The following is a 27198-nucleotide window of genomic DNA, read 5'->3' on the forward strand; positions in this document are numbered from 1 at the left end:
GGGATGCCCCTCTGGTCAGGGTGAGGGTGTAGGCCTACCGTGCTCTCTATGCTCTTTCTGACTATTCCCCTCTTCGTGGTATAATAGCCCACGTTCCTGAGCGTGCCGTGTATTCTCACCCGTATGGCTTGCAGCTTGGGTTCCTTTTACCTTTGGCCTCTCTTGGCCTTGCGGGTCCCTTCTGTTGTGGCGGAGCCTCCGGGCTTTTTAGGCCAAAGGACATGAAATCCCTCGCAGATTGGTTCTCTGCTGTGGGACTTAGAGTCTTCACAACCTCGGACCCCAATGTCCGGTTAGATGGTTCTCTATCTGCCAGGACAGGCTCTCCGCGCCGTACGTCCCTGGCTCGTGGCTTCTCCACTGCCTCACGACCTCCTCAGCTACAGCTGAACTGTCCCTCCTTCTCTGGGACTAGTCTCACTCCTGAGCTAGGTCATCCAGTTCTCTCTAACCCTGCCCCAAGTTCCAGCTTTTATAGGGGCCGCCAGCTCCCCCTACTGGCCTGGGACAGGAGGTGCTGTATGCTAATTGTCCCTAACCAGGGAACCTCCCTCCTGCTCTCAGACACAGACTTTATTATTTGTGGCATCCAGGCCTGGGGTGACACACTTAGGCACATGTGCTACATAGGAGCGAGAGCAGGAGTTCTTCATGTCTTTGTGCTTTGAATCAGAAACATCATAGGAGCTAGTCTCCACCTACTAGCTCAGGGAAAACTTAAACACCGCTGTGCTGATTGGTCGCCGACGCTGCCCGCGACCCATCACCGATTTGGGCGCCAAATTTAAATATCGGCCGCGACCAATCACCACAGCGGTGTTTAAATGTGGAGCCAAGATCGGTGATTGGTCGCGGCCGATATTTAAATTTTGCGCCCAAATCGGTGATTGGTCGCGGTCAGCGTCCGCGACCAATCAGCACAATAGTGTTTAACTTTGGCGCCAAGATCAGTCATTGGTCGTGGGCCAAGACAGCGACCAATCACCGATTTGTGCGGCACTTTTAAATAGCGTTCGCGACCAATTGGATGTCAGAGCCGCTGCCTGTGCAGATACTTCCGCTGCAAGAACCAGGGAAATGAGCGGGCGCTCGCAGCAGAAGTATTCCGACCCGCAGCGCCGCTCCCCGGTCCTCCCTTCACACCCTAGCCGCTGATGTCCCCACTGTATCCGCATGGTGTTACAAAGGTCCGGAAATTTGTGTTAAAAATCACTGATTGGTCGCTGGCGCTGCCCGCGACCAATCACCGATCTTTGCTCCACATTTAAACACCGCTGTACTGATTGGTCGCGGATGCTATTTAAATGTGCCGCCAAAATAGGTGATTGGTCGCGCACAGCGTCGGCGACCAATCAGCACAGCGGTGTTTGAATTTGCCGCCAAGATCGGTGATTGGTCGCGGGCATCAGCGATTTTTTAACACAAATGTCCGGATCTTTGTAACACCATGCGGATACTGTGGGGACATCAGCGGCTAGGGTGTGAAGGGAGGACCGGGGAGCGGCGCTGCGGGTCGGGATACTTCTGCTGCGAGCGCCCGCTCATGTCCCGGGTTCTTGCAGCGGAAGTATCCGCACAGACAGCGGCGCTGACATCCATGCGGCTAGGGTGTGAAGGGAGGACCGGGGAGCGGCGCTGACATCAAATTGGTCGCGGCCGCTATTTAAATTTAAATGTGGCGCCAAAATCGGTGATTGGTCGCGCCCAGCGTCGGCGACCAATCAGCACAGCGGTGTTTAAATGTGGAGCCAAGATCGGTGATTGGTCGCGGCCGATATTTAAATTTGGCGCCCAAATCGGTGATTGGTCGCGAGCAGCGCCAGCGACCAATCAGCGATTTTTAACACAAATGTCCGGACCTTTGTAACACCATGCGGATACTGTGGGGACATCAGCAGTTAGGGTGTGAAGGGAAGACCGGGGAGCGGCGCTGCGGGTCGGGATACTTCTGCTGCGAGGGCCCGCTCATGTCCCGGGTTCTCGCAGCGGAAGTAGCCGCACAGGCAGCGGCGCTCCCCGCTCCTCACCAATACGATTCGCTGTTTGGTCGGGTGTGGAGAGCGCGACCAATCAGTGATCTTGGCGCTAAAGTTAAACACCGCTCTGCTGATTGGTCGCGGCCGCTGCCCACAACCAATCACCGATTTGGGCGCCACATTTAAATAGCGGCCGCGACCAATCAGCGATTTTGGCGCCAAATTTAAACAACGCTCTGCTTCGCTCTGCTGATTGTTCGCGGTCGGCGGCCGCGACCAGTCAGCAGTATTGACGCCAAATTTAAACACCGCTCTGCTGATTGGTCGCGACTAATCAGCGATTTTGGTGCCAAAGTTAAACACGCTCTCCAGTCGTCACTAACACTGATCGCTGATTGGTCGCGGCTGCCGCCCGCGACCAATCATCGATATTGCCGCCAAATTTAAACACCGCTTTGCTGATTGGTCGTGGTTGCCGAACGCGACCAAACAGCGATTTTGGCGCCAAATTTAAACACAGCTCTGCTGATTGCACCTGGTCGGCCGCATACATATTCTAGAATACCCGATGCATTAGAATCGGGCCCCCATCTAGTACAGTATATTTGATTTAACAAACGTGTCCTGATCTCCTAATTACATGCTCCTGTAGTTCCATTATTCGCCCTGAAATAACTCCTGCATTTATCGCAAGCTTTACTCTTCAGAGGATATAGATAGATAGAGAATTGGACAATAAATAGTAACCAGCTTACAATTTAAACTAGAGGAATAAGGAAGTCACGGTAATGCAAGAAGTCCAGTAACATGCCATTTTTACCCCAACCGCTATACACATTTACTACAATTTTTCTGTGCATTCTCTTTCTTGCAGACAAGATGAAATGTTAACCTTTCTTTTTTGACTGTAAGTGGCCTAACATCTGTTAATAAAACTTACCGTAACCGTTTTAGTGCAAGTTCTTTTTTGGTTAACGATGTTTTTTATTTTTTTGTACCCAGGGAGAATTGGAGAAGCTCAATCAGTCAACTGATGATATCAACCGAAGGGAAATTGAACTTGAGGTATGCCAAGACTTATTCTTTGTGATGGGGTCTCATAATATATCCATATCCGGTACAGTCATAGATATCTGTTTTATAGCTGGTCAAGGTAAAGTGAGAACAGAGGAAATCCATCACAATCTAATTGGCCCTGTTCTCAACAATGTGCTTCTTAGTTTGGTATTTCCTGTACTGTGATGATATATAATCCTGTAGTGAGAGTCAGCCGTATTTTATGTAATTTAGTTTTTAGGAATTGCTTAAAGAAGCTCTCCCATCCAATATATTGCAGTCATCATATTATATAGCACAGTGTACTTACAATTGCTCATTTTGCCTTTCTACCCAGCTAATTCTCTTTTCCATTAGGTCTATGACATCTTGTGATTAAAAACAACTAGCGGATTCCTTCTAAGCTCGATGTAGAAACAGGAAATCTCTTTTCCCTGCATGAGTCATCATTGCGAAGTCCCTGGCAGGGGGGAGGAGCAGGGCAAGTTGTCTCAGGAGTTGAAGGGGATGACTCATGCTGGGAAAAGAGACTTCCTGTCTCTACATGGAGCTAGTGGATTCCATCAGTTTTTAATGATGTGATGTTCTTGACAGTTAGGCTATGTGCCCACGATGCAGAAATGCTCAGGATTTTTTCCTGAGCGTTTCTGCATCTCCCTGGCAGAAAAAAACGCATGCGGATTGTACATGCGGATTGTACATGCGTTTTCCTGCCAGGGACATGCGGATGTGAAGCAGTCTTCAAATGCATTTCCGTATGCGGGTTGTCAAGCGCTTTCCAAGCGATTTTAGCATCACTTGAAAAGTGCTTGTCAACTTGGTCACACTATATAAATACATGCAAACTGCATGGATTTATATACTGTGACCGGAGAGAATGTCAAAAAATAAAAAAATAAATATATACTTGCCCTCCGATGGCCCGCGCTGTCTTGATTTCCTCCGTCCCGGCTGCCGGCAGCGGTAGAGTGAAGGACCTGCCAACGTCAGCATCGCGTGACCCGTCACATGACTCTGACGTCAGCGCAGGTCCTTCATTCCATCGCGAACTGCCGGCATGAGAGGAGGAGCGCACCGCGGGCCGCCAGAAGGTAAGTATATATTTATTTTTTATTTTATTCCTTTTTTTTTTTTTTTTTTTACAGTTTTCTATGGTACCCAGGTCCGGAGGAGAGTCTCCTCTTCTCTAGACCTGGGTACCATTCGCACATTAGAACGCATGGAAAGCGCATCTACATATACAGTGATGCGTAATCCATGCGATCTAATGCAAGTCAATGGCGGCGAAAACGCAGCGCTTCCGCAAAATAATTGGTAGTGCTGCGTTTTTTTCCGCAATGATGATCCGCAGCGGAAATTTCCGCAGCATGTGCACAGCACATGCGGATTATCATTGGGGAACATGGCAGGCCTTCTACCAAGCGTTTTTTAAGCGTTTCTGCAGCGTTTTTGCCGCTGCGGAAACGCTTGAAAAACGCATCGTGGGCACAGAGCCTTAGGTTGTCGCATGGTACTGATACTTTACTATGACAGCTGGGGGTCTCCTGAATGCTATGACACTGTTATCTTGGTACTCTTTAGTATTTCCCTGGTGGAAAAAAAATAGTTAACGATCCGAAATAATAGGCTTATTTTATTATTTGGCATAGTCAAGCTTGTAAAAGACTGATCTTTCAAAATTTAACCAATAAGGTAAGTGGTGGTTATTTTGCTTCCCAAAAAATAGAATGAAAAGAATGTACCCCAAAATGGTACCACTTAAAAAAACAAGACCTTTTACAGCTTCACCGAAGTCGTCCTACATAAAAAAAAAAAAAAAAAAGTGATGGGTCTCAGAACATGGTGACAAAAACCAAATAGATTTTTTTTACTAAGTTCTGATTTTTTTTTTTTTTTAAATGCAGCAAATATATAAATTTGGCTTAGTGCGACTGTACTGACCTTAGAGAATCCTTTGAACAGGGCATTTTTACCTTACATTGAACACTGCAAAAACAAAACACAATGGTGGAAAAACAAGAGGTCAGAAATGAAAATTGTCCCATCATGAAAGGGTACATTAAAGAAGAAATGTAGTTATCCTCCGATTTTAGTCTTCTGTATTTTCTTCATGATGTTGTAACTGTCCGTCTTGGAGAAATGTTGCAAACAGCACAAGTTAATCGAGATTGAATGTAGATATGAAGCATAGTTTATGTATATTAAAGGGGATAACTTGCTGATCGCTTGGGGTTCGACTGCTGGGGCTACTGAGCGATCCCAAGATCGGGGCTGTAAGGCCTTGTCGGTAATGGGATGGGAATGTGCGCGCTCTGTGTCCACTCCATTCATCTTCTAAGGGACTATTAAGTACAACACTCATATATGATGGATGGATGGCGCGGAGGCCGAGCATGCACACCTCCACTTCATCAGGACAGGGCTGCAGACCTCATTCTCAGATGTCAAGACTGCGGTGATGAGTTGGACTGTGAGTTATCTTCCTTTCTAGGGATAGGGAATAATGTGATTTTTGGGGGGAATAATCCTTTATTCTTGATGGCTATCAATTTGTAACAGTTTGTTACTTTTTTTGCCAGTGGAAAAATTACATGGCAGTAGTAATATTGGTTCACGTGGCCAGATTTATCAGATTAATTCGCTGTAAGGGTATGTGCACACGATGTATTTTTCGGGTGGATTCAGCCCGGAATGTGCCTTAAAAAGTGCTCCATAAAAAAACATGATGCACAGCAATGTTAAAACGGCATTGCTGCGCACTTGTTCTGTCTTATGTCACATCTTTTAAGGTTTGGAAACCTTGAAGCTGTTGAAAGAAAATGTTATTTATTTGTTTTTTTTGGGCGGTTTCTGCTATGAGGCGGCCCACTCTCTATGAACATAACAAAAAGGCAATGGTATTTACCAGCCAAGGTCACAAAGGAAAATGCCCAAACAGGATGCAGCAGACCCCCTTACTAAAGGAGGTGACACAGGTGCACAATACTAATGAAATAACCACTCTCAGCTTACCAGTCCGTGAAGGGGGTGATAGCTTAGTGTTAGAATTGCACACAGATGAAGCTTGCAATAGGGCACAAGTCACACACATGAATATGTCAGTGCTCAGCTAACAGCCTATTACACGCCCCTACTATTCGATTAGGCATTCTGCCCGACACTCGTATCAGTGTAGAACAGAGGTACAGGCACCGAGTATACAAGGTCACCATTGATGGCTCTGGCTACACCCTGAAAAATATATACAGTGCCTACAGGTAGTATTCAACCCCCTGCAGATTTAGCTGGTTTGATAAGATGCAAATAAGTTAGAGCCTTCAAACTGCAAACGAGAGTAGGTTTTATGAACAGAAGCATAAATCTTACAAACCAAAAAGTTATGTTGCTCAGTTGAATTTTATTAAATTTTAAACATAAAAGTGTGGGTCAATTATTATACAACCCCTATGTTTAATATTTTGTGGAATAACCCTTGTTTGCAATTACAGCTAATAATCGTCTTTTATAAGACCTGATCAGGCCGGCACAGGTCTGTGGAGTTATCTTGGCCCACTCCTCCATGCAGATCTTCTCCAAGTTATCTAGGTTCTTTGGGTGTCTCATGTGGACTTTATTCTTGAGCTCCTTCCACAAGTTTTCAATTGGGTTAAGGTCAGGAGACTGACTAGGCCACTCCAACACCTTGACTTTTTCCCTATTGAACCAGGCCTTGGTTTTCTTGGCTGTGTGCTTTGGGTCGTTGTCTTGTTGGAAGATGAAATTACGACCCATCTTAAGATCCTTGATGGAGGAGCGGAGGTTCTTGGCCAAAATCTCCAGGTAGGCCGTGCTATCCATCTTCCCATGGATGCGGACCAGATGGCCAGGCCCCTTGGCAGAGAAACAGCCCCACAGCATGATGCTGCCACCACCATGCTTGACTGTAGGGATGGTATTCTTGGGGTCGTATGCAGTGCCATCCAGTCTCCAAACTTCACGTGTGTGGTTGGCACCAAAGATCTCGATCTCATCAGACCATAGAACCTTGAACCAGTCTGTCTCAGAGTCCTCCAAGTGATCATGAACAAACTGTAGGCGAGCCTTGACATGACGCTTTGAAAGTAAAGGTACCTTACGGGCTCGTCTGGAACGGAGACCATTGCGGTGGAGTACGTTACTTATGGTATTGACTGAAACCGATGTCCCCACTGCCATGAGATCTTCCCGGAGCTCCTTCTTTGTTGTCCTTGGGTTAGCCTTGACTCTTCGGACAAGCCTGGCCTCGGCACGGGAGGACACTTTCAAAGGCTGTCCTGGCCGTGGAAGGCTAACAGTAGTTCCATAAGCCTTCCACTTACGGATGATGCTCCCAACAGTGGAGACAGGTAGGCCCAACCGCTTGGAAAGGGTTTTGTACCCCTTGCCAGCCTTGTGACCCTCCACGATCTTGTCTCTGATGGCCTTGGAATGCTCCTTTGTCTTTCCCATGTTGACCATGTCTGAGTGCTGTTCACAAGTTTGGGGAGGGTCTTAAATAGTCAGAAAAGGCTGGCAAAAGAGATCTTTAACACTAGAACTACTGATGAAGTCATTTTGACTCCTTTCGTTTTTTATTTCTCTTCTGTGACTACATTTTTCAGAATTCCGGCTTGAAACTCGGTGACTTTTCCTCAAATATGATGTGAAAAAAGATTTTGTGAGAATAAATAATTTTGGTGAAAAATTTGCGCGTTTTTTTCAAAATTTACCAAGAACTACTGAAGGGAGTCATTTTGACTCCCTACTATATTTTGAGGTCCTTTTGTCACTAAATGTTGCTATAAAGTTTTGTGCATAATTTTTTCACTCTGTCTTATTTACCCTGATGTTCATATATGTAACGGGTCTGGGAGGCGGAACCTCTGAGCTACTATACAAGGGGGCGGTCCTTGTAAGGGAGCGGGTGGCGACCAGGCAGGCAGTCACAGCAGGTGACCGGGACAGTCTCTAGAAGAACGGGCAGGAGGTCACGGCAAGTGACCGGGGCAGTCTCTGGATGAACGGGCAGATGGTCACGGCAAGTGACCGGGGCAGTCTCTGGGTGAACGGGCAGATGGTCACGGCAAGTGACCGGGGCAGTCTCTGGGTGAACGGGCAGATGGTCACGGCAAGTGACCGGGGCAGTCTCTGGGTGAACGGGCAGATGGTCACGGCAAGTGACCGGGGCAGTCTCTGGGTAAAGGGTTGGTACGACCTGTGGCGGCTGATGGTAGACGTGAGCTCCCAGGTGAGCAGGCGAGAGTCTCTGGATAAACGGGTGGTCACAGCATGTGACGGCGGAGCCTCCAGGAAGACCAACAGACAGGCGGCAGATGAGCGCTCCCAGGTGAGCGGGCAGAAGTCTCTGGACAGGCGGGTGGTCACAGCACGTGACGGCAGAGCCTCCAGGTAGGCTAGCAGACAGGCAGCAGATGAGCGCTCCCAGGTGAGCGGGCAGGAGTCACTGGACAGGCAGGTGGTCACAGCACGTGACGGCAGAGCCTCCAGGTAGGCTTGCAGGCAGGTAGCAGATGTGCGCTCCCAGGTGAGCGGGCAAGCTGGTCCATAGACAGACTGACAAGAGTTGGAAGGCAGACCGTCGGACCTCAGGCAAGCAGGCAGGTAGTTGATGTGCGCTCCCAGGTGAGCGGGCAAGCTGGTCCTTAGACAGACTGACAGGAGTAGTAAGGCAGACCGTCGGACCTCAGGCTAGCAGGCAGGTAGCAGAATATCAGGCAGGAATAAGACAGCAAGCTGGCAGGAATCTGGCAGGTAACTGGCAACGGGACCTGAGGGCTGAAGCAGAGTAGTGAACAGTGCAACAACATTGCTCGGGCACCTCCATTTTGGAGGAGGTGCCTTATATATGGTGAAGTCCTCCGGCCATTGGCCGGGGACTCCTTAGGACGGCGCGCGCGGCCCCTTTAAGAGGGAGGAAGAGCGCGCGCGCGCGCCCTAAGCACAGTGGCCGGGAAGGAGCGCGCGCTGCCAGCAGAGCGGGAGGAGGACGCCGGGCACGGAGCAGAGAGGTGAGGGGAACAGCGTCCCTGCCTAGCAGAGGGCAGGGACGCCGGCGCTACAGTACCCCCCCCTTTAGGCCCCCCCTTTTTTAGGCCAGACAGAAATTTAGCAAGGATGAGCGGGGCATGGATGTTCTCCCGGGGCTCCCACGTTCTCTCCTCAGGACCAAACCCCTTCCAATCTACTAGAAAAAAGGTCTTTCCTCTTACCCTTTTGGTGGCAAGAATGTTCTCTACCTCAAACTCGTCCTCAGCAGAAACCGGAGCAGGAGGCGTACCTGTAGACTTGGAAAAAGAGTTAAGTACCACAGGTTTGAGGAGAGATACATGGAAGGAGTTAGGGATCCGTAAGTTGGCCGGGAGTTTCAATTTATAGGCCACCGGGTTGATCTGACTGATGACCTCCAGAGGACCGATGAACCGAGGCTCTAACTTGTAAGAAGGTATCTTGAGTCGGACATATTTAGATGAGAGCCAGACTTTATCTCCAGGACGAAATTGTGGAGGATCCAGGCGTTTTTTGTCAGCGTGTCTTTTCATCCGTTCGGACGACTGAAGGAGTGCGGATCGGGTACTCTCCCAAATGGAGGAAAATTTGCTAACGAGAGATTCCGCAGCCGGGTTGTCCACAGAGGTGGAGACAGGAAAAGGAATCCGAGGATGCTGACCGAAGACTACAAAAAACGGGGATTTGGAGGAGGATTCGCTCTCGTGATTGTTATAGGAGAACTCGGCCCATGGTAGGAGATCCACCCAGTCTGAATGATGGGCATTAACGAAGTGCCGGAGGTAACTGGTCAGGTTCTGATTGATCCGCTCCACTTGACCATTGGACTGTGGGTGGTAAGTGGAAGAGAAGTCCAGGGTGACGTCTAGCAGTTTACAAGTGGCTCTCCAGAAGCGTGAGGTGAACTGTACCCCACGATCCGACACGATGTGGAGGGGCAGGCCATGAAGACGAAAGATGTGACGAATAAAGTCTTTAGCTAGCTCGGGTGCAGACGGGAGGCCTGGCAGGGGAACGAAATGAGCCATCTTGGAGAAGCGGTCAGCGACCACCCAAATGACCGTACAACCGGCAGAGACTGGGAGGTCAGTTATAAAGTCCATTGCTATATGCTGCCAGGGGGCAGCAGGTACAGAAAGCGGAAGGAGGCGACCGGATGGCAGATGTCTCGGAACCTTGTTGCGGGCGCAGGACACACAGGCAGAAACAAAGTCTATTACGTCCTTGTGCAGGGTAGGCCACCAGTAGTGCCGGGTAATAAGCTGGAGGGTCTTTTTCTGACCAGCGTGGCCAGCCAGTTTAGACGAGTGACCCCAGTGAAGGATCTTCTCCCGATCAGGTACTGATACGAACGTCTTTCCGGGAGGGAGACGATTTAGACTCACGGGAGCCACCTGCATTACTCTGGCGGGATCGATGATGTGTTTCGGATCTTCCTCAAGATCAGACACCAGAAAGGATCGAGACAAGGCGTCCGCTTTGACGTTTTTGTCAGCCGGGCGAAAATGAAGAACAAAATCAAAGCGAGCAAAAAACAAGGACCACCGGGCTTGGCGCGGGTTAAGTCTCTGGGCATGCTGGAGGTAAGCCAAGTTCTTGTGGTCAGTGTAAATTATTACCGGGTGAAGAGCCCCCTCGAGCAGGTAACGCCACTCCTCCAATGCCAGTTTGATGGCCAATAACTCTCGGTCTCCTATGGAATAATTGCGCTCTGAGGAGGAGAAGAGTTTAGAGAAGAAGCCGCAAGTTACCATCCTCCCGGAAGATGATTTTTGAGTAAGTACCGCTCCGGCTCCAGAGGAGGAGGCGTCAACTTCCAGGAAGAACTGCTTGTTGCCGTCCGGGCGATGCAGCACCGGGGCGGAAGAGAAGGCCTGTTTTAAGGAAAGAAAGGCCTCCTCTGCTTCGGGCGGCCACTCTTTGGGATTAGTACCCTTACGGGTGAGCGCGGAAATTGGGGCAGTCCGGGAAGAGAAGTGTGGTATGAAGAGGCGGTAGTAGTTGGCGAAGCCCAGGAACCGCTGAATGGCCTTCAACCCCTCCGGTCGAGGCCATTTCTCGATGGCAGACAGTTTCTCTGGATCCATTCGTAGGCCGGTCTGAGAAATAATGTAGCCCAAAAACGGAAGCGAGGTCTGCTCAAAGAGGCACTTCTCGTATTTAGCGAAGAGGTGATTCTGCCTGAGCCTGAGCAGGAGCTGACGAACGTCCCTCCGGTGAGTCTGGAGATCCGGAGAGAAGACCAAGATGTCGTCCAGGTACACCACTACGCAGGAGTAGAGAAGGTCCCGGAAGATGTCATTGACCAACTCTTGAAAGACGGCAGGAGCGTTACAGAGACCAAAGGGCATTACCAGATATTCATAGTGGCCGTCCCGGGTGTTGAATGCCGTCTTCCATTCATCCCCCTGACGGATACGAACCAGGTTGTACGCCCCACGGAGGTCCAGTTTGGTGAAGATTCTAGCCCCCCTCAGACGATCAAATAACTGCGGAATGAGCGGAAGGGGGTACTTATTCTTCACCGTGATCTGGTTAAGGCCTCTATAGTCTATACAGGGACGGAGAGAGCCGTCCTTCTTTTTGACGAAAAAGAAGCCTGCTCCCGCCGGGGAGGTAGATTTCCGGATGAATCCCCTGGCCAGATTCTCCTCAATATATTCGGACATCGACCGGGTCTCAGCAGCGGATAATGGATAAATACGCTCACGGGGAGGAGTAGTACCAGGTAACAGGTCGATAGGGCAGTCGTATGGTCTATGAGGGGGTAGTGTCTCTGCCTCCTTTTTATTAAAGACATCAGCATAAGACCAATATGGAATCGGAAGTCCAGGTAGATTAGCTGGGGTAGGAGAAGGACGGACGGGATGGACGGGAACCAGACAGGTCTTATGGCAGTCCTGTCCCCAGCGAAGGACTTCTCCGGTCTGCCAGTCAAGCACGGGTGCATGTCTCTGGAACCAAGGTAGACCTAGCAAGAGGGCGTGAGAGAGTCCAGGCAGAACATGAAAGGAGATACTCTCAGAATGCAGCATTCCCACCTGCAGAGTAAAGGATTCGGTGATGAGTTGGATGGGGCGTGGTAAGAGAGGTTTGGTGGGGATGCGGTATTTCTCTACCAGGGACTGTGAAATAAGATTCCCGGCTGCTCCAGAGTCAAGTTGGGCTAGTTCGAAATAACGGTTCTCCCCGCAGACGATTGAGACTGACAGCAGCAGAGATGGAGAGGATTTATTCTTGTCTAGGTCGACCTCTCTGAGCGAACCTAGACACAGGCGTTTCCCGACCTCTCCGGGCAGGCACGGATCCGGTGCTCCTTACTGCCACAGTAGAAGCAGCTCCCCTCGGCACGGCGTAAGTCCTGACGGGTTTTGACCATCTTGGTCTGGTCGACCTGCATAGGCTCAGGAGAGTGTACCTGGGGAGAGACGGATTTCTGAAAAGTAGGAGCTAGACGTGGAAACCTCCTCTCACGGGTGACCTCTTTGGCACGCTCCTGGAACCGTAGGTCAATCCGGGTGGCAAGAGTTATTAGGTCATCGAGAGTGGTAGGAATGTCCCGACCGGCAAGTTCATCTTTAATACGGCCGGACAGACCCTCCCAGAAGACTGATACCAGAGCGTCGTTATCCCAGGCCAGCTCCGAGGCAAGGGTACGGAACCGTATGGCATATTGGCCCACGGTGAGACTTCCCTGACGGAGGCGTAGCAGTGATGATGCGGATGAGGTCTTCCGTCCGGGTTCGTCGAAGACTTTCCGGAAAGCCATGAGAAAGGCAGGCAAGTCGGACACCAGGGGGTCTCCTCTCTCCCATAGAGGATTTAGCCAGGCCAGGGCCTCCCCGGTGAGATGGGACATGATGATGGCAATTTTGGCCCGGTCGGAGTTAAACTGGTGGGACAGGAGTTCAAAGTGCAGGGTGCACTGATTTATGAAGCCCCGAGCCTGGGCGGAGTCGCCTCCGAAGCGAGGAGGTGCAGAAAGCCGGGGTCCGGGGTAGGATACCATGGTATTAGTGGACAGCGGAGCTGCCGGATTGCGAGTCATGGCACTGGCGGAGGTTGCTGGCGGAGCAGTCAGTGTCCAGGCGAGAATTGACATTCCGCAGGTGACCCAGGATGGACTCCTGTTGGGACCTCTGACGGGACAGTTCATGACACAGGTCCGAGAGCGAGGGAGCTTGGGTGCCACCGGGTTCCATGGCCCGAGCAAACTGTAACGGGTCTGGGAGGCGGAACCTCTGAGCTACTATACAAGGGGGCGGTCCTTGTAAGGGAGCGGGTGGCGACCAGGCAGGCAGTCACAGCAGGTGACCGGGACAGTCTCTAGAAGAACGGGCAGGAGGTCACGGCAAGTGACCGGGGCAGTCTCTGGATGAACGGGCAGATGGTCACGGCAAGTGACCGGGGCAGTCTCTGGGTGAACGGGCAGATGGTCACGGCAAGTGAACGGGCAGATGGTCACGGCAAGTGACCGGGGCAGTCTCTGGGTGAACGGGCAGATGGTCACGGCAAGTGACCGGGGCAGTCTCTGGGTAAAGGGTTGGTACGACCTGTGGCGGATGATGGTAGACGTGAGCTCCCAGGTGAGCAGGCGAGAGTCTCTGGATAAACGGGTGGTCACAGCATGTGACGGCGGAGCCTCCAGGAAGACCAACAGACAGGCGGCAGATGAGCGCTCCCAGGTGAGCGGGCTGAAGTCTCTGAACAGGCGGGTGGTCACAGCACGTGACGGCAGAGCCTCCAGGTAGGCTAGCAGACAGGCAGCAGATGAGGGCTCCCAGGTGAGCGGGCAGGAGTCACTGGACAGGCAGGTGGTCACAGCACGTGACGGCAGAGCCTCCAGGTAGGCTTGCAGGCAGGTAGCAGATGTGCGCTCCCAGGTGAGCGGGCAAGCTGGTCCATAGACAGACTGACAAGAGTTGGAAGGCAGACCGTCGGACCTCAGGCAAGCAGGCATGTAGTTGATGTGCGCTCCCAGGTGAGCGGGCAAGCTGGTCCTTAGACAGACTGACAGGAGTAGTAAGGCAGACCGTCGGACCTCAGGCTAGCAGGCAGGTAGCAGAATATCAGGCAGGAATAAGACAGCAAGCTGGCAGGAATCTGGCAGGTAACTGGCAACGGGACCTGAGGGCTGAAGCAGAGTAGTGAACAGTGCAACAACATTGCTCGGGCACCTCCATTTTGGAGGAGGTGCCTTATATATGGTGAAGTCCTCCGGCCATTGGCCGGGGACTCCTTAGGACGGCGCGCGCGGCCCCTTTTAAGAGGGAGGGAGAGCGCGCGCGCCCTAAGCACAGTGGCCGGGAAGGAGCGCGCGCTGCCAGCAGAGCGGGAGGAGGACGCCGGGCACGGAGCAGAGAGGTGAGGGGAACAGCGTCCCTGCCTAGCAGAGGGCAGGGACGCCGGCGCTACAATATAGATGTAGTTCAATTTACATGTCAACTTTTCACATTTTCCTTGTGTTTTACCTGCTTGTATTACTGTGTAATGCTGAACAAACTCTATCTGATGAGGAGCTAGATGCATTCATTGCGATATTCTATGCTCGTGGAATATCTGGCACGAACCGTCACTCGATTAGCAGTATTTGGTGTAATGACTGGGGAATACCATTTTGCAAAGCGACAATGTCTAGGGACCGCTTTGTTGAAATTATGAGGTTTCTCAGATTTGATGAGAAATCTACTCGATCGGAGAGACTGCAAACGGACAAGTTTGCTCTATTTTCTACTGTGTGGGACAGGTTTATTGAAAATTGTATTGCGTGTTACAAACCTGGCCCATACATAACGGTGGATGAGCAACTTTTCTCAAGCAAAACTAGGTGTCCATTCACGCAGTACATGCCTTCCAAACCAGATAAATATGGCCACAAATATTGGCTAGCTGTTGATAAGAGGAGCAAATATCTGGCAAATGGCTTCCCTTATCTAGGCAAAGATGACACACGCCGTGCTGAGGACCGTTTAGCTGACCATGTGGTAATGAAGTTATTGGACCCGTTTTTGAAAAAAGGTCGCAATGTTACAACCGATAATTATTTTACTTCAGTAAAATTAGCTAAACAGCTAAAAAGCAAAGGAACAACCATCGTGGGAACACTGAACAAGATAAGGCGAGAAGTGCCTAAAGAAATAAAATCCATGAAAGAGGAATTGTACAACACTAAAGTGTTTAGAAATGAAGACAATTTTACACTTACAGTATATCAAGGAAAGCCCAACAAAAATGTTGTCATTTTGAGTTCCGTCCATCCAGATGTTGTTGTTGCGTCTGATTCCGCTAAAAAAACTCCAGAAACGGTAAAGTTTTACATTGAAACAAAATATGGAGTAGATGTAGTGGATCAGATGGCACGAAAATATACCACACGAACATGCACAAGGAGATGGCCTGTTCATGCATTTGAAAATGCCTTAGACTTTGCGGGTATAAATGCATGGATAATATTCAAGGAGATTACCCACCAAAAAATGTCATGCAAGGCATTTTTGCAAACGCTTGTGAGAGAGTTGAGTGGTCCTTATGTCACAGATAGGGAAAAGGGTTCCACGTCCCAAGTTTCTACATGCTCAGAAGTGATGGTTCAAACAAAATTTTGCCAGATCAAAGAAAAGTGCAAGAAAAATAGATCTGTCGGAAATTGTAAGACTTGTGGTAAGTCTTTGTCTGGGCAATGTACTGCCATAAATCAAAGGCAATGCCTAAAATGCGAAACACCAAATGTTTAGAAGGTGAATTCTGCGCCATATTTTCATTTTTATGCTCCTCCACCTACATTTTCTCTGCTTTTTGTTCTTCAGTTGTTGTTTATATGTGTGCACTTGAATAAAAAAAAATGTTTGAAAAACGTCTATTATAATTATTGTTATTTTCTGTAGAAAAATAAGAAAAGCAGAAAAAAAACAATCAAAAGCATTACTGTTGGATCTCACAATAATAATACATTACAAAAAATATAATTATTAATAAATAACCACAAATGAAACTCTAAAAATAAACGAAAACAAGCAAGGAGTCAAAATGACTCCTTTCAGTAGTTCTAGGCAGGGTCACGAGTCCAGTAGTCCTAGTGTTAATCCACACATGTGAAGCTCATTATTCTTGGTGCCTGAACTACTTCTTAATACTTTAGGGGGACCAAACAGAATTCTTGTGGTTTGAGGGGTTGAATAATAAATTACACTCTGAATTAACTTTTTACGTTTTAAAAAAAAAACAAAAAAAACAAAAACAAAATTTGCTGCAGTGCATTTCCCACTTCCAGGCTGATCTACAGTACAAATGTCACAATGCCAAGTTAATTCCGCATGTGTCAACCAGCTAAATCTGCAGAGGGTTGAATACTACTTGTAGGCACTGTATATAATAAAATTAGATGGTATTGGTTAATATTTTGGCCAAAATACGCAAGCTTGCAACCAATGTCACTGTCTTGTGAGTCCCTACACTACAGTAAAATAAAAAGCCCAGCCAAAGAATTATAAGGTACTTTAAAAATTCCAAAAATAATTCAGTTAGAACTATGGAAAGTATATAGTTAAGAGTATATAGTAAAAGATGTTGGCATAAAAGCGCCTGAAAATACGGCTGGCGTTTTCCTGAAGCTGCTTCAACGTAAGAAAAATAGCAGGTGCGTCGGTCTTTATTCATGACTGTAAAGGTATACAACTTCTAAAGTTTCTGACAGTGACAAAATTACCACAAATAAGAGATTATGGAACTTTACAGGAATTGTTCAGACAATTTGCCTTCACATAGACAGAATTTACTTTTCTATTAATATTTTGCCAGTTCTTCAGGTCAATGTATGTTCCTTGAGAAGTTTTTCTAAGCTGTTGTCGATTTTCTTGAAAGGTCACACAAGTGCAAAGTACAAGTAGTCACAGAGGATAAAATAATCGGTGTGCCTCGTAAGACATTGTGTTCCCAGGGATAGCCACAGGGAATGTCAGGCAAGGCTTTGTGTAATGGGTGAACAATTGTGCCACAAAGTGTTGTCCCTTTTGTCAGAAGGCTGATTTATTATGAATTCATCAATTCTAGAGCCCCTCTGTATTTTTTTTTAAATTTAATTACACAGTCTTTTCTGAGATTCTTTGTAATATTTTTGTATCATTGTGTGTGTGTGTGTGTGTGTGTGTGTGTGTGTGTGTGTGTGTTAGAGGATATGTAGGATTTTTAAGTTGGATTCTTTGTAATGGGCAGAAAAATGATCAAAATTAAGAGTCCTCAATGGTTGATGCCTTTTTAAAGGGAATCTGGCATCAGGTTTTTGCTTTTGAATCTGATTGCAGCATAATGTAGAAACAGAGACCTTGATTCCAGCGATATACCGCTTGCTGCAGTTTTGATACAATCTCTGTTTTCTCAGCAAGAGATGGTCACTAGATGACTAGTAACCCTCTGCCAGGTACACGTCCCATATTTATGAGCTCTGTATAACCCCAACCCTACCACTGGTTGACAGCTTTCTGACTATGTACAGTGTACATTGGCAGGTTTTAATCAGTGGGAAGGACGGGGTTATACAGTGCTCAATGTTCAGAGAACTGATAGATCTGCAGTAGATATAGGGATTTTATCAAAACGACAAAGCAGCCCAATAGGTGACACATCACTAGAATCCAGGTTTCTACTGCTCTCAGATGGGATAGTAAAAACCTGTTGACAGATTCCCTTTAATGGCTAACTTAAAACAAGGTAACAAATGGCAAGCTTCCAAGATTACCCGGGTCTCTTCATTAGACCTAGTATAATACAAAATATCTGAAGAGTCACATATTTATAGACATCAGGATAATGCAGTAATAAGACCAGTGATGTGACGCAGAACTATCCGTATGGGAAGGGAAGAAACAGTTGTCAGGAAATTTTGGAGCATTTCATATGTGTTTTAAAAAGATGTTCTTGTACGGAGATCAGTGTACTGTGTAATGGCTGTATCTGACCGTGTGCAGAAACATGGTCTGATCATACCACAGCTCCTGGACAGGAGAGGAAGCAAAAGAGTATACAGATATTACAGCAGGGGATCCATCTCTCTCTCACTCTCACTCTCACTCACTCTCGTCATGCGTTACTCCAAGGGAATGCAATTTTGTACGGAGATAGTGGCATGTTTACACATACTATATTTTGTGATGGGGGAAAGGATAGCCATTTCAATTAATAAGGTCACATATCTATCTAATTCGACTTTTTAAAGGCTCCTATACACATCTAATTAATGTCGGCTGAACCTGCTGATGTTGACGGGTTCAGCCAACACTGTATAATGGCGCCGGCAACTGATGGTCAGGGGAGATGTCGATCAGGCATGTCCGATTTCGGATTACAGATTACTTTGTTCTAAACTAACAAACTGTCGGCAACTTTCTTATGGAGAACACTGGAGCACTGTCAGCCTGAACGAGTTCTCCTGTGTATGGTAGAGCTGCCATCTAATGTATATGGCAGGCTTAAGAGAGTGGTTAAAAGGTTAAAATCCACACCTGTTTTATATAAATTAGTATACTTGTTTAAAGTAACTTTACATAATGAGCTGTTATGTGTATACATGAAGAATAATATTATTTCTGGCCATTATATTACTTGTATCATGCATATTATTTATTTGATTTTCTGCATCGGCCTTTGCCGATTACTTCTTCCTCACCTCCCGCTTGCCTCCTCTCTCAATAGACTTCTATAGATCGGCACTACCGCAATTTTCCTTACAAACTTAAGCTGGATCTACTAATGCAGGCAATGATGATTATCAAACAGGTTACGTATTGGTGCAGGGTGTTCAAGAAAGTAACAATGTTACGTCTAGGGAACATTTTATACACCACTGGTGTACCGCCAATGGCAGCAGGCCACGCCACTGCTATGGGGCCATCCCCCCACACTGGGCTCTCCCTGCACTTGGCCCTTCCTCCATCCGTTAGCATCCGGCCACCTGCAAAGAATGATGGGGGTGGAAGCGTCTGCTGATGCTCCCTCCTTCATCATTGCTCGCGCTGACTGCCGGAGGGGAGGGGGCCCAGGGCATTATATTATGCACTATATGTGCATTATATTTTATGGAGGACCATGGGGAGTGCACTGTACTGTATGCAAGCAATTATACAGTGTGAAGGTTTGTGTGGGGGCCATTATACTGTTTGGAGAGCTAGTGCAGGCCATTACACTGTTTGTAGGCCCATTATACTGCATGGAGGGCTTTGTGGGGGTCACAGTTGTGGGATCATACTGTGTTGAGGTCACCATTCTTTGCCTTGGGAGTTGATGTGGGGTACAGTAGGGTCATTATACTGTGCATGTGGGGGAATTAACCATGGGGGAATCATATTGTGTTGGTGGGGGAGGGGGTGGGGGGCACTTTTGTTTGCATAATGCTTTATGGCGGCAATGAAAGCGGAATCTAGGACTTTAGCAGGAGGAAAATTACTATGTAAAGGCTGGAAAGTTGTGAGATCTGATCTTCTGTGACCCAGACAATTTATACAAAAGCTGTGGGCCAACCAAAAGTTGTGAGACAGTGGGTATCGTCTGGTACACGGGGTCAGTGGAATGATCGGCCCCAGGATGGGAACTTGTGGACTGGGGACATTGCATTGTGACCATCTTCCTGGAATTGCTGTAAGACCATGGATGTAAGGAATAAAAAATAGTTGCATTGTTAACCTGCCTAGGTGATTATTACAACCCCCAACCTCCAAGATCTTCAGTTACCTTTTTCACCAAAAATGCCAGCAAAAGTAAAATTGGTTTACTTTAGGGATACGACTTGGGGAGAGCAATTTCAAAGTTAGATATAAAATCAATCATTTTTTGCTGACCATTTACACAATACGGGAGAAAAACTGTGGCATTCATCTCTGACGTCTTATATTTTTAATATCAAACCTAACGATTAGTCATGGAAACTAATGTAGCTTAACTATAATGGGGCTCTTTGGTTTCAACTAAGGTGCCCAGCATTTGGCAGGTACCCTAATGGAAAATAAACAGACATCCATTATAGATAAAGGGATACGTTTAATAGGTTCTGCGTCCATCATAGGACAAGTACAGCTTGCACAAAACTGATGGTGGTTCTGATGGTGTATTCATGTATTGTCAACAGAACCACATTTAGTACATGAATGCGTCACCAGCACCACCATCAGTACATGAATGCGTCACCAGCACCACCATCAATCAGTACATGAATGCGTCACCAGCACCACCATCAATCAGTACATGAATGCGTCACCAGCACCACCATCAATCAGTACATGAATGCGTCACCAGCACCACCATCAATCAGTACATGAATGCGTCACCAGCACCACCATCAATCAGTACATGAATGCAAGAACCAAGCTTAGTACAATGATCGATTGTAATATCAAGTCAGCCCATAAACAATTGTATCGCATGAACCTACAATCCCAAAACTCCCAATATGTCTTTAACAATGGTAAGGAGTTACTGGGCGTTAACAGCCATCATCACAGTGCGGACCATACAGGAGCCACAGTACTGATGAGGCGCAGTCAGTATCACAAACAAATGTTTACATCAAGTTACCTTTTATAGATTACATCTTCTCTGGAGTAGTCTTTCTTTTAATCTCCATCTTGTCCAGATGGTATGATGACTTTCCACATCCACAGCTCGCCTCTTCAGACCTCCCTCTTCTGCAGCATACCCCCACTCGGTGCCCTTAAAAATACAAGTGTTATTTTTATGCAGAAGGAATTTTAATATCTGTCCATACTGTACCCTAAATAAGCCTTTTATGTTATAAGGCCTCCACACAGTCTGCCTTAATGAGCTATAACCACCACACTGTCTGCCAATATTAGCTATAAACGTCCCACTGTCTTCCCTTGTGAACCACGCCCTATACCATGGCTCTCCCCGCTCTAATTTTCCATTATACTTTCTATATCTCCACACTGCGACTTACTGACGTGAATGCAACTGAGTGCAGGGAGGGAGTGACAGCAGGGGCGCAGGCTGAGAAAGGGGTGAGCGGTGTCCGTGACTGACACTGCTCCCCTGTGTGCCTGCACCCCGCCCGTCACTGTACTGAATGTCTGTGGCCAGACAAAGGCGTCGGGTGGCCAGAGGCATTCAGCAAGCAACCAAAGTGCCCCCCCCCCCCCCTCAGGTAGGCAAGATGTAGCGCCCTAGTCGGGTGAATACCCTGCCTACTCCTCGTCCTGGCCCTGCCTACTGTAATCTGATCCATCAGTGACCTGAAAACCTGTCTTCATCGAATACAGATTTGGGTAGTGAATTCAGAAGTCTGAAGTGGGAAAAGATGCATATTTCTTTAATAAAATAAATATATACTTTTTTTTGTTTGTGTACTTTATCTGTGCTTTTTTTTTCATTAAAACTTATTTAAAAAAAAATTAAACAATGGTTACTCAGCAGGTCACATATAGTCCCACTTACTCATCAATCTGACAGACCTTTCCAGTTGTTAGCTGTGGGCCATCTGTGGTTTCAAGAAAAATGGTATAGATAATGTAGGGATTTACAGAAAGAAGATCTAACGTCTACTTATGAAAAAATTGCATGAGATCAAATGAATTTCAGAAAGTGGTTTTTTTTTTCGGATACCTCACTTTCATGTGATGGCTCTTCCAGGTAATCACACAGTACATTTTTCTTTTCTATTTTTAAATTGCCTGGTCTTTGGACAACCATCATTACTTCTTATAACTATGGCCTCCCAGGCTAATTATTAGTTTAGGATTTAACTCCTGGTTGAATAACAAACTCTGCCAACCATTTCTGGGCTACCCTTTAATTATGTCTTGGTTGCGAATAGACACCAGGGACAAATATGTTACATCTTTATATTCTGGTGCTTGCTAAATGCTGCCCACGCCCGCATGAAATGACTTGCGGTAAATGCACAGAACGGAGTTTCATTTTGAAAAGATTGTATTTTACTGTCCAGCTTTCCGCTAATAACAGGCCCAGTATTTTATTAGTTCTCAGAAGTTTTGGTTTATAGTATTATATTATTTAATCATTTGAATATACAAGTACTGTATATCTTACACTAAAAAATGAGTAGGTTTTATTGATTTCACTCAACTTACCCATGGGTGAACGATTACAGAACGTAGTAAGGCTTCATTCAGACTTGTGTATTTTGGTCAGAATTTTGCAATGGCAATTGTGAGACAAAATTAGCAGTAGGTCAAAAATATGGAAGAAACACAAATCCATGAGCCCCAATGGGGATCGATGATGATGATGTATACATTACAGTGAATTATGTTGGCACTCTATAAGCAAAGCATAATGAGTCTTTCCATTATACTTTTGTATACTCTGTATAGTTTCTACTCCTGGTTGTGGCTTGTAAATAATTGACCAGATTATGTGAATAAATCCTAAATCTTTGGCTAGAGGAAAAACTTAAGGTCGTTAAAAACAATTTGAAAAAGATTGTTAGCGTTTAGGTTAGGGGTCCCGTATAGCTGCTATGTTCACACAGGCCTATATAAAGTGGTACCTAAGTGGCCTCATCCCCCTGGCCACCTGGACTGCCATACCATGTCTGTAACATGTCCTCTCCACTGTACATGAAATGGAGGGAGTGAGGGTTCCTCTAGTTGGCGGGTAGCTGTTGCCTTTTGAGACCTGATTTTAATAGGGCTGGTGGGATCTTAAATGGTTCAGAGAAAGCTGAAAAAATGCTGTCCTCAGTATGGCAAGTAATATTCTCCATTCAGGTCATGTTCACTGTAACAATACTTAATGGTGAACCTGAGAGGCTTAGTATATACTTGTATTCTACAAATAACCATAATGAAAGTGGATGAGATGGATTCCACCGCGACCTCCGTGAAGTTGTTTTCTGAGGATTCCTTTACCGGTGTCTTAGGGTGAAGTGTATAGGAACATCAGTTTATTCAAAGTGAAAGAAGAAGTGATTCTTGTAGAATTTGCCTGTACTTTCCCATTTTGTTTCGGTTAGATGACACTACATAGCAAAGGCATTACTATTTATAGGAGCAGAATTTTCTTTAGGTTTCCTCACTCCCCCGCCTCATACATATTAAAAATGGGAACAATGAAGTGATTTAGTGCAGCTGTTTACAGAAGCCTGGACGCATATGGTCGTCGTCTAAAGATGAAGGGCTATGCCGAGGGCTCTTACCATGAGAGGAAAAATTTATATAGAAAATAGAATAGAAACAGAGGTTATTCAATTAACATCTGAGGATAAAGAGGGGAAAAATACAGTTTGGCTTTTTTTTGCATTCTGGAAAATTAGACCTAATGTCTATTATAACATTGATTGGATGTGCTACTTTTAAAGGATGGATGAGGATAAGAATACTCAGACTAATGATTGGTTGGAGTTAAAACATACAGCATATGTGAAACAAGGCTGTGCACTGATTATATCCACTCAGATTTCCCCCGGTCCTCGATGGTACCCAGTCCATGGGTTCTAACTTTCTCTGTAGTCTGCTGCCTTTAGGCTGCGTGCCCACGTTGCGTATTACAAGCGTATATGCTGCGGAATTTCCACAGCGTAAACGCTTGTAAAACGCATGTATATCCGCACCCCATGGTTCCCAATGGCATTCCGCAATGTCAATGCCCATGCTGCGGATTTTTCCGCAGCGTATATGCTGCAGTCAAAAATCCGCAGCATGTTCATTAATTTTGCGTTTCCGCATGCGGAATCAATGTGCGGATGGTGCCCAAGTCTGGAGGAGAGGAGACTCTCATCCAGACCTGGGTACCAAAGAACCTGTAAAAAAATAAAATAAAGTTTATACTTATCTTCTGATGTTTTCCCTCCGTCGCGCTGTTGTGTAAAGGACCTGCCACGTCATTGAGTCATGTGACCCATCACATGACTCAATGACGTCACCGCAGGTCCTGCACACAACAGCGTGAGCCGCTCAAGCCTCCGGACGGGGCAGAGAATGCATCGGAAGGTGAGTATAAACTTTTATTTTTTTATTTTTTACCATTCTGATTCTTTTTTTTTAACTATTACTTGGTCACACTATATAAATCCATGCCGGTTGCATGGATTTATGTAGTGTGAACAAGTTGTCAAGCACTTTTCCAAGTGATGCTTAAATCACTTGGAGAAGTGCTTGATAACCCGCATGCGGAAATGCATGCAAAGACGCCTCACAAACGCTTCTACCTGGCGGGAAAACCGCATGTAAAATCCGCATGCGATTTTCCCGCCAGGGAGAAGCGTAAAAAATATGCGTCAGTTCCGCAACGTGGGCACATAGCCTTATAAGAACCAATTCTTTATAATTTCTTTACGTATTTGAGACATTGGTAATTGGTTACTTTTACATTAAGGTTTCCATTTACTTCAATGGAGCTAGAGTAAGTAAACTTTTTAGTTTTTTTATAGAATTTTGTCCAGCGTGGAAAGCTATAAATCTTTGAAAATCACTTATTTATGGGATTTGACTTGATTCTTTAAAAAAAAAAATCCCCTGCTTTCCCCTAGTCTGTTTGCCTGTCTTCAGCTGCATTGAAGTCAGAACTTACTCCTCTGGCATATGGATGTTGGCAGTGAAAGAGACAGCGCCCGTCTCCTCCCAAGTGGTGTTCTCATCAGAATAATCTCCTGCAACAGCTTATCCCCAGAATTACTGAGCTACTGTCAGCTCTCCTGTCAGCTCTCCTGTCAGCTCTCCTGTCAGCTCTCCTGTCAGCTCTCCTGTCAGCGCTCCTGGTTTAGACAAACGTTTGTCCAACATCTCTTTTGCCCAACTCTCACATACACACACAAGCTCAGCTGGCCGAGCATTCCTTTGTCCTCTATGAGAAATATGCTGCCGGATATCTCTGAAAGAAGCTGATCTCTTAGAAAAGCAAAAGATTGGCTGTTCAAAATCGGGCATGTTTGATCCTTACGTCTCGGCATCTGGCGGAGGGCCTCCATAGACTGTCAGACAAACCCACAGATATCTGGTTATGGATTTGCTTCCACAAGCACCATGTTCTCATATAGGGAGAGACCTGACTAGTTGCGCTGTCACTAGATCACGCCTGCTGAGTGGAGCCTCAGACTGCACAGACTGGGGGCATTGATACAGTGTAGGAGGGGCTGAGGGGGTCCTGATACTGTGTGGGAGGGGTTTTGGGTTACCGTCCTACTTTGTGGTAGGAGATTTGATACTCTATAGGAGGGGCTGGGTGGGATCTGATGCAGTGGGGTGGATGCTGTGGTGGATGGTGTGTGCATGTTGGGAAGTATGGGGTCCTCCTACTGTGTGGGGGCACTGAGGATGAAGATGCTGTTGAAATTCTGACAGGCAGGGGAAATTGCTCCACTAGCTCACGCCCCCCCCCCCCCAGTATCTACTGACCTAAACATATTCATCTGCCCTGCTCCCTTCATAGACTTCTAGGCTACATTAACTAAACAATGTTACCATAATAAATATATTCCATGAGTCTGTTATGCCTGGAATTTTGGATTGTGTAGTAAAGCAGTGGTTAAATCAATTTGTATTTGTTCCTGTGCTTCACCTACAATTATGTTTTTGTTTCTTCACATACTGGGTCACCATCCGCCACTGCCTTATCATACGATGAGATGAAGAAGGAAAAATCTTGTCCCAATTCCTAAAATAGTGTTGAAATAAAGACAGATCTGTTATGAATTCAAAATTGGAAAGTTCTCTCAAAAACAGTTTTTAAAGTTGACCTGGCAACATCTTATGGAGTGATATGGTTGTATAGGTTGTCCTGCAACAAAAAAAATCTAAATAAATCTAGAGACCCTATGTGTCAGCCATGAGAAATCCAATGTAGAAGTCATGTGCAAATCAGGCTGGAAGTGCACTGACACGTCCCCAGTGCACTGACACGTCCCCAGTGCACTGACACGTCCCCAGTGCACTGACACGTCCCCAGTGCACTGACACGTCCCCAGTGCACTTCAATCCTGATTTGCATATGGCTTCCCATAATGTCCCGGGTTGACAGATTACTGGGAGGGGCTGGTGAGGACCCAGCGGTCATGGTGCACATTGGTACAAATGACAAAGTTAAAGGTAAGATGATTTCAGGGAATTAGGCTGCAAGCTGAAAGCAAGGACCTCCAAGGTGGTATTCTCTGAAATACTACCGGTACCACGTGCCACGCCAGAGAGGCAACGGGAGATTAGGGAGATAAATAAGTGGCTCAAGAACTGGTGTAGGAAGGAGGGATTTGGGTTCCTGGACAACTGGGCCGACTTCTCAATTGGCTAGAGACTCTACGCTAGGGACCGGCTGCACCTTAATGGGGAGGGTGCAGCTGTGCTGGGGGAGAAAATGGCTAGAAGGTTGGAGGAGTGTTTAAACTAGGGATTGGGGGGGAGGGTATTCATTTTATAGGTGGGGAAGATAGTGCAGATAGTGACCAGGGCACAAATAAAGAAATTGGGGGTGGGGTTAGAACAGTCAATAAAGTAAGAAGGAATAGAGGTACAGAGAGATACATAAAATGCATGTACACTAATGCCAGAAGCTTCACCAACAAAATGGAGGAATTAGAATTCATTTTGTTGGAAAATAACTATGACATGGTAGGGATATCTGAGACGTGGCTGGATGAGAGCCATGACTGGGCGGTTAATTTACAGGGCTATAGTCTGTTCAGAAATGACCGTACAAACAAGCGAGGTGGGGGGTGGGGGGTGGGGAGTGTGTTTTATATGTAAAATCATCCTTAAAACCTGTCTTGCAGGAGGATATATGTGAATCTAATGAAAATGTAGAGTCCCTGTGGGTGGAGATGAGGGGAGGGGGAAAAAATAATAAATTACTGATAGGAGTTTGTTATAAGTCTCCAAAAATAATGGAAGTAGCGGAGAATATCCTCGTAAAGCAAATAGATGAAGCGGTGACTCAAGGAGAAGTCATTATTATGGGAGACTTCCAACTACCCTGAAATACATTGGGGGACAGAAACATGTAGTTCAAGCAAAGGTAATAGGTTTTTGACAACTATGAGAGACAATTACCTTTCACAACTGGTTCAGGACCCAACAAGAAGGGGGGCACTGCTAGACCTAATATTAACCAATAGGCCAGACCGCATATCAAATATACGAGTTGGGGGGTCACTTGGGTAATAGTGATCACAAAATAATACGTTTTCATG

General features: G+C 46.6%; 1 protein-coding gene across 2 annotated transcripts in view; it reads left to right on the forward strand.

The window, feature by feature from the left end:
* Positions 1-27198, forward strand: part of SH3BP5 (SH3 domain binding protein 5) — a 108871-nt gene that overhangs the window by 31291 nt on the left and 50382 nt on the right. For both annotated transcript variants that reach the window (XM_073678071.1, XM_073678070.1), the window contains exon 2: positions 2979-3041. In XM_073678071.1, coding sequence (XP_073534172.1) covers positions 2979-3041 — 63 coding nt within the window. The remainder of the gene's footprint in view (positions 1-2978; positions 3042-27198) is intronic.

The sequence above is a fragment of the Phyllobates terribilis genome, unplaced genomic scaffold (assembly GCF_046119375.1).
Source record: "Phyllobates terribilis strain yellow unplaced genomic scaffold, ASM4611937v1 Scaffold_4__5_contigs__length_816908805, whole genome shotgun sequence".
NCBI classification, from domain to species: Eukaryota; Metazoa; Chordata; class Amphibia; order Anura; family Dendrobatidae; genus Phyllobates; species Phyllobates terribilis.